General features: G+C 31.5%; 2 protein-coding genes across 4 annotated transcripts in view; one reads left to right on the forward strand and one right to left on the reverse strand.

Annotated features, from left to right (window-relative positions):
- The window catches only part of LOC127704734 (U1 small nuclear ribonucleoprotein A-like), a 1,100,970-nt gene that overhangs the window by 478,343 nt on the left and 609,247 nt on the right, over nucleotides 1-13,380 (forward strand). The gene's annotated exons all lie outside the window — the stretch shown is intronic.
- LOC127704727 (protein XRP2-like) overlaps nucleotides 7,867-13,380 on the reverse strand; it is a 39,190-nt gene continuing 33,676 nt past the window's right edge. Inside the window, exon 9 of the mRNA XM_052208928.1 lies at nucleotides 7,867-13,032. Coding sequence (XP_052064888.1) covers nucleotides 12,857-13,032 — 176 coding nt within the window. The 3' untranslated portion in view covers nucleotides 7,867-12,856. The remainder of the gene's footprint in view (nucleotides 13,033-13,380) is intronic.

Consider the following 13,380-nt stretch of genomic DNA (forward strand, 5'->3'; position numbering starts at 1 on the left):
TATTGTATATGGATCTATATGCAATAAAATTGAGAATGGAAATGGGTAATGCGTCAAAGAGACAACAACCCGACCAAAGAGCAGACAACAGCCGAAGGCCACAAATGGGTCTACAACGTATACATCACTGTACAAGGTAGGGGATGGTTGGGATCCCGCTAACATGTTTAACCCCGCCACATTCTGTATGTATGTGCCTGTCCCAAGTCAGGAGCCTGTAAGTCAGTGGTTGTCGTTTGTTGCTGTGTTAATTACTTTTTTGTTTTTCGTTCACTTTATTTTGTACATTAGTTAGTCCGTTAGTTTTTACCATTGAATTGTTTTACATTTGTGATTTCGGGGCTTTTTATAGCTCACTATGTGGTATGAGCTTTGCTTATTGTTGAAAGCCGTATTGTGACATATGGCTGTTAATTTCTGTATCATTTGGTCTCTTGTGAAGAGTTGTCTCATTAGCAATCATACCACATCTTCGTTTTTATATAAACCCCTGTCATATTCTTTATGAACCTGTCCCAAGTCAGGAGCCTGTAGTTTAGTGGTTGTCGTTGGTTCATGTCTCAACTCATATTTGATATTTTGTAAATTGTTTTGTTTTGTTTAATTATGCCGTTAGTTTTATCGTTTGAATTGTTTCACACTTTTAATGGCCTTTTATTAACGGCTTTACAGTATCGGGTTTTGTCATTGTTGAAGGCCTTAATGTTGCCTATAATTGCTTACATCCACTTCATATTAGGATAGTTGCCTCATTAGCAATCATATCACATCTATTCGTTTTTATATAATTTACCCGACTTTTTATCTCGTGTTTTCCTGAACATGCATGAAATATTTGTCACTGGGCGTTAAAAATAAGCATGATCAATTCAACTTGTGTTTAATAAGAGAAAGCCATCTGATATTTATTTATTTGTTGGGATGGGGGACAGGAGGATTTTGTATATGAATATGGTTGCCTGGTAAGAGCTAAAAAATAGGTATGATTGGCGAAAAATTAAAATGAATTATAATGCCCTCTTTCCTTCTTCATTAATTGCTCATCTATTGATTTAAACTGACTACTACTGAGCCCAATCATGAGTGTTGAAAGTAGCGTAAAACACCAATGAATCAAAATCCCTTCCCTAGGGATTTCAAATAGTTGTCCCTTAACTGTTATTGTCCGTGTAGTTCTTATATTCATCCAGCTTATCGTCATACAGAGATGTCCTACTAAGGCTGTCATACCATAAAAACGTTTATAACACAGCTCACATTCTAATATATCTTCATTCATGAATTTATTAATGTCATTTAGACTAAACGATGCCATGTTTGTTTTGTGCCTCTGCCGTCTAAACCATCTATTTAAAAAGAAGAGGTGGAAGAGAGCCAGAAGATCTTCCTAATTCAAAAAAATAGAAATGGACTTCTTCTGGCTCACTACCGAAGAACAAAAAAACACGCCCCAGTGTTTTCACGCACGGTCTTCTCTAATGAGTTAATTTTGTCTTGCATATTATTCATATCTGTTTTAACCTCAGTACGTACAGTGTTTAGTTCTTTTTGTATTTTGGTATCTATTAAATTGGAAATCTTGTCAGTCAATTTATCTGTGATCCTTTGTTCAAAGTTATTTTCAAGATCATCAATTCTACGTTCTAATTTTCCACTGACGTTACATAAATTTGAGGATAGCTGTAGAAGTAAATGTTCAAGTCTATTCTGAGGCATATCGAGTTGTCCCTTGGGTTCTGGGGTTGTCATATGTTTAAGCCTTTTTATTTCACTATTTGGGTTTTCTGTATAATAAGGATCTTGGTTTGATAGATTTCTTTTTCTTGCAATTGACGAATTATTAAAGTTTTCAACAGTACTTACGTTACCATAGCCAGGTACATGCATGTCACTAGATATTGAACTGTTGTTTACATATGGACTCGCTCCATTGACTCCATTAACTCCACACATAGTGAATTGTGTAAATTGATCCATTTTCTGTTATAAAGGATGAACACTCTCCGATTTTATTTCAGCAATGTTTCCAACACTATGTCTATGCACTAAATAGACTGTACCGTAGCGCTTGTTCATCTAATTTATTTTTCAAAGATCTGTCACAGTACATACAATCTAAGTCTCTTATATTTGACAATCTCGCGATAGAATAAACATATTTGACTTCCTTTATAACTAGTACATTCTAAACTAATATATATACAGAAAGAATTAGCCGTCAACTTATTTTTTTATTAAACATGTTAAAATCAGAGACATATAATACAATATCAGAGACATACAATACAATATTGTATTATATGTCTCTGTTAAAATGAATAGTCAACGTATATATATATATAAATATTTTGTTTTAGGAAAGGGACCAATCATATATGTCATACTTAGAAAGCAAGCCCTGATTCAAGCATAAAAGTGTCTGAAATTGACCAAGATACTTGAATTTCTTAGTGAAAACATATTTGTTACGTTATGAGGATGTTTTTACCAATTATAACAAAACAATCGAGATTCCTATTGGAACCAACTGCATGTGCTCCCCTTTTTGTCGACAAAATTGTTCCTTTATTAATATGAGACAGATTCCATACAGAAGCTTCTCATGAAGAATAAAATGACTGAAGCTAGGTTATATTTAAACTTCACGTTCCGCTATATATAGATGTTGTCCTCTCATTGAATAATTCAAAGTTTAGTAACCATGTTGAAATCATCTATATATCCAATCGAACTTGAAATAAAGGATACAACCAATACAGTTACGTCTGTCTCATATCTTGACTTACATCTAGAATAACATAAACAGTACCAATTTTTCTGCACCGCAGATGCGCATTTCGACAATCAATGTCTCCTCAGTGTTTCTCGAGGCCAACATATTTGAAAATCCAAAGTTTATAAAAAAAGATGAGCTCATGATAAACCAAAAAGGACAAAAAGTATAGCCAAAGCCGGGCAAGGAATCCGAGCTTTGCATGAGGGAGATATATATTCCTTAATTTAAAATAATTTCCAAAATTTTGTAACAGCAAATTTTAATAACACAAAATCGAATAGAAATTGACAATGAAGATCAGATGAGAACAAAACTTTACGACAAAAGAGATGATATCAGCTTTCCAATTGAGATTTTTTTATTTCTATGTAACAACATTCCATTCTCCGCCTACACATGGAGTATATATTTCCCAGTTAAAACGATATTTCAGAGCTTGCATTTCCTATCACGATTTCCTTGATAGAGTGTTGCTGCTTACAAAGAAGCTATCAAAATAAGAAAGCTATCAAACCACGAAAGCTATCAAACCAAGAGTTTTAAGTGATAATATATTGCGTTTCTTATCATGACTATTGCTGCTTATAAGTAAGCTAAGATACCAAGGGTTTCGGATGGTAAAGTTGAAGTGATTCATGGAAAGTTTTTACGGACGCCATCACGAGTTAGTAGACTGACATAGAATATCTGTACCACAGATGACCACGGATTTGTTCCAATTGTGGTAACCATGAGCAACATGACTGGTGCCACTCGTAGAGGAGGATCTGCTTACCAGTTTTTGGCGGGGTTCGTGTTGCTCAGTCTTTTGTTTTCTATATGTTCTATGCATAATGTTTTTGGGGACTAATTTGTCTTTTCGTCGTCCTTCGTTTTAGCACACCTGGACTAAAAGGCCATTCGAGCTTTTGACATCGGGGTTGGCGTCCGCCGTCGTCGTCCGTACGCCCGTTCGCCGTCGTAAACTTTTTTAAAAGTCTTCTCCTCTGAATCTACTGGAACAAATGTTACCAAAGTTACCTGATTTTTCCTAAGGATAGCAAATTATAAGTCAACATGTTCAAAATGGATAATTGTCCTCTTAAAGAAGTTATTGCCCTTGAAATATGATTGTTGCCCATTTTTTATGAAACCATAATAGATAGAAACTGTAAATAACTTTCTGTTCAGCACAATACGATATAAGATAGTTGTACTATACAGGGCAGTTATTACATGTAACAACTAGATAGTGCAATAAAGAATTGGTTAATGTTATAATAAGTCAACCATTGTCAACATTGCCGAAATCGTCAACAGTCTCCTTTTGGGAGTTGTTGCCCCTTAAAGATGTTAATTTTACCAATTTTGTGTATTTTTGCAGAAACCATTACAGAAAGAGAGAAATTGTAGGTAGATATCAAAGACGTTAGGCACAATAAGATCTACAAATAAGTTAACATGATTGAAATTATCAACTGACTCCTTGTAGGAGAGTGTTCCTTAATAACCCTTTTTATCTATTTTATTACTTTTTGTATAAACTCTTAGACTATTAATAGATAAAGAGCAAATATATTTAAATAGAAAAAATGTTCAGCAAGATAAGACCTACAAATAAGGCAACATGTTTGAAATGGTCATGTCGGGGCCTTTAACGGTATGGGGTTTGCTCATTCTTGAAAGCCATACCGTGACATATAGTCTGCTAGTTCTACGTCATTTGGTTACTAGTGGAACGTTGTCTTATTTGCAACCACATCTTCTTATCATGTTTTATAGAAGCGATTCCATATGCATGCAGGAATTTAATAAAAAAAAAAAAGGATCAAATTTCCAGAATGCACAGAATGTTTCTGATACAATGGATTGGAGAATGGTCAATAATGAACATTCAAATATATGGAAAAATAAAACATAAGTGAACAAGAGGCTCCCAAGAGCCTGAATCACTCAACTGATAAAAAATATGTTATTTTGATATCTTGTTCTCGTTTATTGCAATCAGTTATGTTTACTTATTTGTAAATCTTATTTAGTGGCATTTTTGTAGATCTTGTATTGATGATCAGTGTAACTGTTTACAGCACCAGTTCATACGTATCTATAAGTCTGACAACTCGGCCATGTTGCTTGTTTGTTGATCTTATTTTTGCTGATCTTTTCTGACATCAAACGATTTTTTTTATCTACTAAAGTTACCACACAAAATGCAAAAACAAAATGTTTGTAACAATCATCGTTCACATTCTATTGACGATTTCTGCTTTACTTACCTATTTGAGGATCTTATTGTTCTGTTAATTTTTACTGTTTAAAATTTCTCTCTACCCCCTATGGTCTATTTTAGCAACATCGGTCAGTGTTTGATGATCACCTTTTTAACTAGATTCCTTAAGGAACATTCAGGTAAAGTTTGGTAACATTGATCCAGTAGAATTTTCTTAAAAGTTTATGACGATGAACTGACAATGGACACCGAGTGATGGCTAAATCTCACTTTACCTTTTTAGCCAGGTGTCTGAGAGCTAAAAATGACTAAGTTCTCATATCTGAAAAAAAATGCCTAAACAATATTCCATCATAGTATCCGTCCACCTTCTGAGTATCTGTTCAATTTTTCTACGAGGTTTCTGGGATTTGTGTTGAGAACTGTTTGAGGAGTTTATTTATACAAAATAAGTCCCATCATGAAAGTTTTGCTGAGAAATGTTCATGTTCCCCAAGTCTGGAAAAATAAGGGATAAATTCCTAAAACCATTCCATAATACCAGGCGCACAACTTTACTATGTGTGCAATCTTTCTGTGAAGTTTCATGGATCAAGGTTGAACATTTCTTAAAAAGTTAAAATTTATTACACAAAATAGGTACATTTGTGTACCATATTTTGAAAATTTTGTTGAAAAAGTAACTTCAAAGGTCAGGAAAATGAATTCCTCAAACAATTCCACAATAGCAGGTGCAAAACCTAAATAAGTGTGTAATCTTCATTTTAAGTTTCAGTGGTCTTGGTTGAAAATCCCAAGACTGGAAAAATGAGAAAAAATTAATCAAACAATTCCATAATAGCAGGTGCAAAACTTTGATATGTGTGCAATCTGATTGTAAAGTTTCATGAATAAAGGGTCCAAAATTGCAGGAAGAATTGATTACACAAAATAGCCTTTCATTTTTCAATCCAAACACCAGCTCTTCACCATACTAAAACCGAAAATAGCTATAAAATCACAAATAGAATTTACTGAAAATGTTATTCACTAAGTTTCGGAATTGTCCTTTCAATTTATCTTTTTGGCTTAATAGATTTGTTGTTAAATTATACTGTTGTAAATCAATTATTATGTCTTGTATTTTTGGGATGAACATTAATTTTCTTAATCATAGTTTGAAGCAAGACTTAATAACTTGTTTGTTTTGAATGCATCTAAATTCTGAACAGGTGTGTTCTGATCTTTTGCACAAGGACTTGTCTTCGTGATATAGTATACCATCGTTGTATGAAATCTATTGTAAAGTTCAGCCACCATATTAGAATATAGAACAGAATGATTACACATCAGAAGGTAAAGGACTTTGAGCTTGCTTTAACTCTGTGTTCTCCCAATGGCATTAAAGCATCAAGGTGATGTGATGCTTTACTGCTTTATTAGTATTTGAAAAACTCCACTTACCAGTTTCCTATATGAAATTTGTAGGGAAAACACTGTTTAACTACAGTTTTTTTTATACAATATTGTTTATCATTGTTTTGTTTGTGCTTGTGTTGTTGGATTGAGCAAATGACCTAAAACATTCAAGGCAAGCATGCTTCCAAAAAGTCATCAATAAAGTAACAAAATTGAAAGGTAGACAATTACAATAAATAATGGACAGCAAACTGAATTACATCAATCTAAATGTTCCTAATTAAATTTAGTGATGGGTGGATATTTTAGTGATAAAAGTAAATATTTTCATGTGTGTTTTTTTGTGTGGGTGTTAGATTATGGATTGCATCTGTTTAATTCATTCACAACTTTTAAAGACTTAATGTGATTGAGATTATACATTCTAGACCTATAAGATTCTTTTGTTGGTGAACTTATGTAGTTGATTTATTGTCTCATCGAAATTAACCCTTCATCTTTTATTCAAATTAGGTACCTTGACCTTGCTTTCATATATTTAATGCATAAAACATTGCATTTGTATTATTTCAATTATTTTTATGTAGCTGTTAAATATGGAAGCCTAATTTTCTAAAAAGTTCAAACTGAATTGTAACTGCAATTTGTTTGTTGGTTCTACCAATGAATAACTAATCAAGCTAATAAAATGATAAAGTATCACTATCACATACTTAGTTGCAATTACATATGGCATAATAACAACGTCAGTAGTTGTAGCTGGATGTTTTTTTATCCATTTTGTACAGTTCTATACAAATGTGGAACTATTTCAAGAAAGAAATTTCATTTAGTCATAGTTCAAAAAAGGAAATAAGTTACAATTATTTTCATTTTCGATTGTCAGTTAATGGTCAACATGTCAAAAGTTGTACGCAAAATTTTACAAAAATTTGTGACCTTGTCTATTAACTATTCCTTGTGCTTAAGGGTCTGTAAGTTTTTTTTCTGGCTCATTGCTAATTATACAATGAGACTGAAAGATATTGTTTATGGGTAGCTGGTATTGTGACAGTTTTGGTGTCTGCTCATTGTTATATCTATACAGAGACCTTACTATGTTTTTACTGGTTACCTTGCCTTTTGAAGTATGGATGAAATTCACCCTATATCTTTACTTAATCTCACATGACAATAATTTGCCTTATTTTCTGATGGAAATCAACTGCATATACATGTTTATGGTAAAAAGTTATGAAATTAATGTGGATTCCTTTTTGTGGGTACCAATTTTCATGGATTGGTAGAAAATTCTACTTTATTGGATGCATGATTCTGTGCTTGTGACACATTCAGCAAACAAGACAATAGAAAATTTGTATTTTGTTGAAAAACGGAAATTTGTGGTCATATATCCACAAAATCCATGAAAGTTTGTACCCCATATATTACAAAAAGAAATGTATATCCAATCCACAGGGGGTAAGATAAATAATAACTGATGAAGATTTTCAACTGTATTTCATTATAGTTCTAACTTGACATTTAAAATTAAAACAAAATTATCACAACAAATAAATATAAAATAAAATGCATTACAAAATTTCAGATCTATGAGCCGAAAGGTGGACGGAACATGTTCAATTATACACGTGACAGATGAATATTCATGAATTTTTTTCTTCCATATCATGACAATAAGATTTCACAGCGACTGGAATACATATCAAACACTGAAGATGTAAGCAATACAAATCAACACTGAATAAAATCAAAAATAAACAAAAACAATTAAACTATAATATTTACTTCTCAAAAAGGAATGTACTCTTATTTTTAAGTTTTTTTTGGCCCAATAAACTCATTGAAATGAAAAACAAAACATATGATAAATTAATCAGATGTACAAATCAGATTTGTGGCTTGGTGACATTCTTTGTAATGTAATAAAATAAATGTTATTAGGGAGATTCTCTTGATCTTATCAATGAAAAGGGCAAAAAGTAAGTGCCAGTTTGGCTAAATAAAAAAATAACAGCACAATAACAAAATATGATTTTACCAAAGGATGGGTATACTAGTTAACCTCTGTCCTCCAGTCCTATGATATTTAAGTTGCATTTTTCGCAGAACTACAAAACAGACCTACCTGAAACTTAATATCAAGCTTCATGTGAACATTCTGTACGCTGTGATGCTTTATTACATCCATAGCTCATCGGCGTGCACTTATAGAGGGGGTATTATTAAGCAGCAACAGCTGACAATGCATCTTCCCTTTTCATGATAATTATACATTTCTAGTTAAACATTTGAAATCCATTACACAAATCTTGATAGAGAAAAAATACACCCATTCCCCAACCCCTAAAAAAAGTATATTAAAATAAAACAATAGCAATAAGTAGAAATGTTCTGACATTTTATCATGTGTTTTGGCATAAGTAAATTAATGATAACTATTTGTGAATTAATACAGTGTAAAGAAGCTTGTGCTGAAATATTGAAGCCCCATTATAACTAACTTCACACTAAATTTCTGTAAAGGTTGTGCTGAAAATATTAAAGCCCCATTATATCTAACTTAATGCTAAATTTCTATATCTATAAACACTATCAAGAAGAAACTAATTAACTCAGATAACTTTGTCATAATATTTATAAACTAACATCTAAGAACCCCTCCTTCTGTGTCTAATAATTAAAGGAATGTAACAGCTTTAATGCAAATCATTATCATACTTTCAGTCATTTGAACCACAATGTCAGTACAAAATTGATGACAATACTTTGATTCCCCTTGTAAATTTCAGAAAAAAAGTTGCTGGAATCAAATATAATCTAAATATTAATGCATGTACATGTAACTTTTCATATTGTTAAATTGTCCAACATTACAAAATTTCTCGATTATCAACACATTTTTAAAATAAATTCAATTTTGAGTACCTTTCAGTGATAATTTCTTGCAAAAAAAACTTTTCACAAATAAAAGTGACTATCTATGTTTTTAAATATATGTGTCATAATATTGGAATTAACACAAGCAACAAAAAGGAAAAGTTCATTAAATTTCCAACAAGAGTGCACACACTGAAATGTCTCGCCTTCTTTACTAACCATTGATATTATGTTGATAGTCCTAAATGAAAGCTTTACTACAACTATTACATAAACTTAACATGATCCAAGAAAATGAAGTCAAGGTCATATAAACCAAACGAGAAATAAATGTACACCTTACAATCATTCAATACACTAAATATAGTTGACCTATTGCTTATAGTTTCTAAGAAACAGACTTAACCAAGAAAACTAAACATTGACCAATGAATTGTGAAAATGAGGTCAAGGTCAGATGACACCTGCCAGTTGGACATGTACACCTTACAGTCCTTCCATACATAGAATATACTAGACCTATTGCTTATAGTATCTGAGATATGGACTTGACCACCAAAACTTAACCTTGTTCACTGATCCGTGAAATGAGGTCGAGGACAAGTGAAAACTGTCTGACAGGCATGAGGACCTTGCAAGGTACGCACATACCAAATATAGTTATCCTATTACTTATAATAAGAGAGAATTTAAAATTACAAAAAATATTAACTTTTTTTTCAAGTAGTCACTGAACCATGAAAATGAGGTCAAGGACATTGGACATGTGACTGACGGAAACTTCGTAACATGAGGCATCCATATACAAAGTATGAAGCATCCAGGTCTTCCACCTTCTAAAATATAAAGCTTTTAAGAAGTTAGCTAACGCCGCCGCCGCTGGATCACTATCCCTATGTCGAGCTTTCTGCGACAAAAGTCGCAGGCTTGACAAAAATCATCCATATTATGAGATATTGAAGTCACATATGCTATAAATGTATATCTATTACATTTACAAAAGTTGATAATTTGGGCATCCCATGAATGGATGTATGGAACAAACAATAAAGCTCTTGCAAAAACTTTCTAATTGAATTAAAAAAAATATGCAACTCTTTAAAAGTGGTTAATGCAAAATCAGAAATTTGTGTGTGCATTTATCATTGTGAATGTTAAACAAGGGACAAAGATGTGAGATAAATTCTTTAGGTTATGCCAAATAAATAATGCTGTCAAAATTTATAATTTTTATAATTATTTTTTATTTTTGAGAAACCTATCCCATTGTTATTTTAGTAATAACAAAAACATCACAAATATTAGTGAATTTACATTATTAGCATCTAAGTCAAGTTCGATACCAATCCAACTATAATGGCAATAATTTTTTGCCTTTAAAATAGGATGGAACATTAATTCAGTAATTAGAACATTTATAGATGAAATATTGCTAAACACCTTCAAACATTACAAAAACAATATACCACTTCAACAGTAAAATGTCCTTCAATAATTACAAATGAAAATTGCACTTCTTTAAAAGATTTATGATAAATGTATTTTTTAATTAAACAATAAACATATGAAATTATTCACTTTTTTGAAAAAAATACAGTCTTTGAGCATGCATAAATATGTAAAATAATCTTTTCATGTGGTATATGAAGACATGTACTTTTTTATTTTTAAATTCCCTGCATTCAATATTGAGGTTGTTTCAAAAAACAATATATGAAGAATGTGTCCCCATGGACACAGATGATGCCCCCCGCTTGCATACAACATTATAAAGGGACATAACTCAAGAACGATAAAAGTGACCCTACCCAAATTTGTACTTGATCTGAGTTTTAAGGTAATAAGTATTGTGTATAGGTTTCATAATGTTTGGTTGGGGCAAACTTAAGTTACAAACTTAAGTTACAGAACGGAAAGGCATAACTCGATAATGATTAAAGTGACGCTACCAAAATTCAACTTGATCTGTATTTTGTGGTAAAAAGCATTGTGTATAAGTTTCATAACATTTGGTTGAGGCAACTTAAGTTAGAGAACGGAAACTAAAAATTTTGCATTTTTTTCCATTTATAAAGGGACATAACTCTAGAACGGTTAAAGTGACGCCACCAAAATACAAACCTGATCTGTGTTTTGTGGTAATAAGCATTGTGTATAACTTTCATAACATTTGGTTGAGGCAAACTCAAGTAAGAGAAAGGAAACCAAATTCGGAATGTACGGATGTACGTACAGACAGACAGACAAGGGTAAAACTTAATGCCCCCTCCGCTACGGCAGGGGCATAAAAATGGGATTTCTTTAAATGCTGCATACAAATAATGCTACCAAAATGTAAAATACAAGTTCTCGTTTTTGCCAAACCTATCCGACATAATTTTCCAAATAACAAATACATCAATTGAAAATTAACATCTTTAATATTAACAGGGTAATAGGTCATATTTTAGTGTGTGGAATGTTCAAAAGTTAATTTTAATACAGAATGTATGTTTTTATGGTATTAATGATCAGTTGTTCTGTGTTCAAAGAGTCTAATGACAGACTTGAAGAAAAAACAAAAAGTGAAAAAAAATCCTATCTTTTCATTTTTCTATCAAAAATATAATTTTACTAATTTTTATACTGAAAGAAAATGGAATTTAACAAAAAATATGCATAAATAAAAGTATAACTAAATCTTACAAAACTAAACAATGATGAATGTCATTGACAACTTCTATGTGAAAAAAACAAATCAATCATATGCAAATGTATTGTATATTATAGAAAATACTTTTCAACAGATGAGGAAAATATACTTTTAACTGATTTGATTTTGATGTGATTCAACAGAACCGATTGTTTTGGTGAGAAAAGGAAATAACTAATATTAACAGCTAAAACAGTTCGGCTGTTTTTTATCTCAATCTTATTTGTCTATCAAATACTTCAATTACATAAATTATTCATATCCGGAATATAAACATAATTTAGGGTAAAATCACATATTTTGAACTTTTAGATTTCCTGTGTTACATTAAAATCAAATGACTTTAAAATTTGTAAGTGAACTTTTTCTGAATCTGGCAATTTCCAAAATTATTTCAATTTTCCATTTTACCATTTGAATGTTTGAGCTATATTTTCTGCAATATCAGTACAAGAAACTTTGATCATTAAACATCTTCATCTAACTTGAGATTAAAATGTTAAGTGTAATTTTCTGAAATATGTTTAGAGAGAGAAATCAACAAATAAAGGGATTGAGAGATGTTTTAAAAAAATAATTAGGGTATTTTCAAACTGAAATTTCTGGACAAAAATCATTGAAAACTCTGTGGATGATTGGGGTTGGAAAATGAGTAGGTCTAACCTTGCCCATGTGGTCACTTCTTCAATAACCCTTATAATTCATATTTTTTTCTAAGATTTCAAAATTTTACCATGGCAAACTTATCAAATTGTACTTAATCCTAATGAATGATTTTATATGAAAATAAATCTGGAAATAATGCCATTAAATAGACACAACAAATCATTTGTGATATGTGAAAATTGACTGGATAACAATGACTACAAAACTTAAAGTCATAAATAATAAATAACATATATCAAACAGCCATCTGCATATCTGCAAAGTTGTAGAAGTCTTCAATTTGTTTTTCTGCCTCTGATTGACTTTGACTAGCAAATACCAGTCCAACAGAACCTTTCATGAAATTTAAAGCTTCTGTTTTACACTTCTCTACACAATCATCACCATTATACTCCATTCCAATCACAGCACCTTTGGGAAGAAAAAATATATCTGATAAAAACATAAATCTTGTATGTTTGAAAAAAATTAACTACAAAAACTATTTGAAAGGAGATTCATATAGACCTATTTAATTTCCTAAATCATTATTTTGACCTTGATGGATAAATTTAAGTTTTCCCAGATTCGAGTGTCACTGATGAGTCTTATTTAGACAAAACACACATCTGGCATACACAATTATAGCCTGGTATATTTGATGAGTTTTTTTCTAATATTCAGTAACCTAACTATAAAAGTCAACTTGTGATTAAATTTTCTTCTACATGTATTTTTTGGGGTTAGTTTTACACCTTTGTTTTAGGCCTTCGACCTTTC

The sequence above is a fragment of the Mytilus californianus genome, unplaced genomic scaffold (genome assembly GCF_021869535.1).
Source record: "Mytilus californianus isolate M0D057914Y unplaced genomic scaffold, xbMytCali1.0.p SCAF_6, whole genome shotgun sequence".
NCBI classification, from domain to species: domain Eukaryota; kingdom Metazoa; phylum Mollusca; class Bivalvia; order Mytilida; family Mytilidae; genus Mytilus; species Mytilus californianus.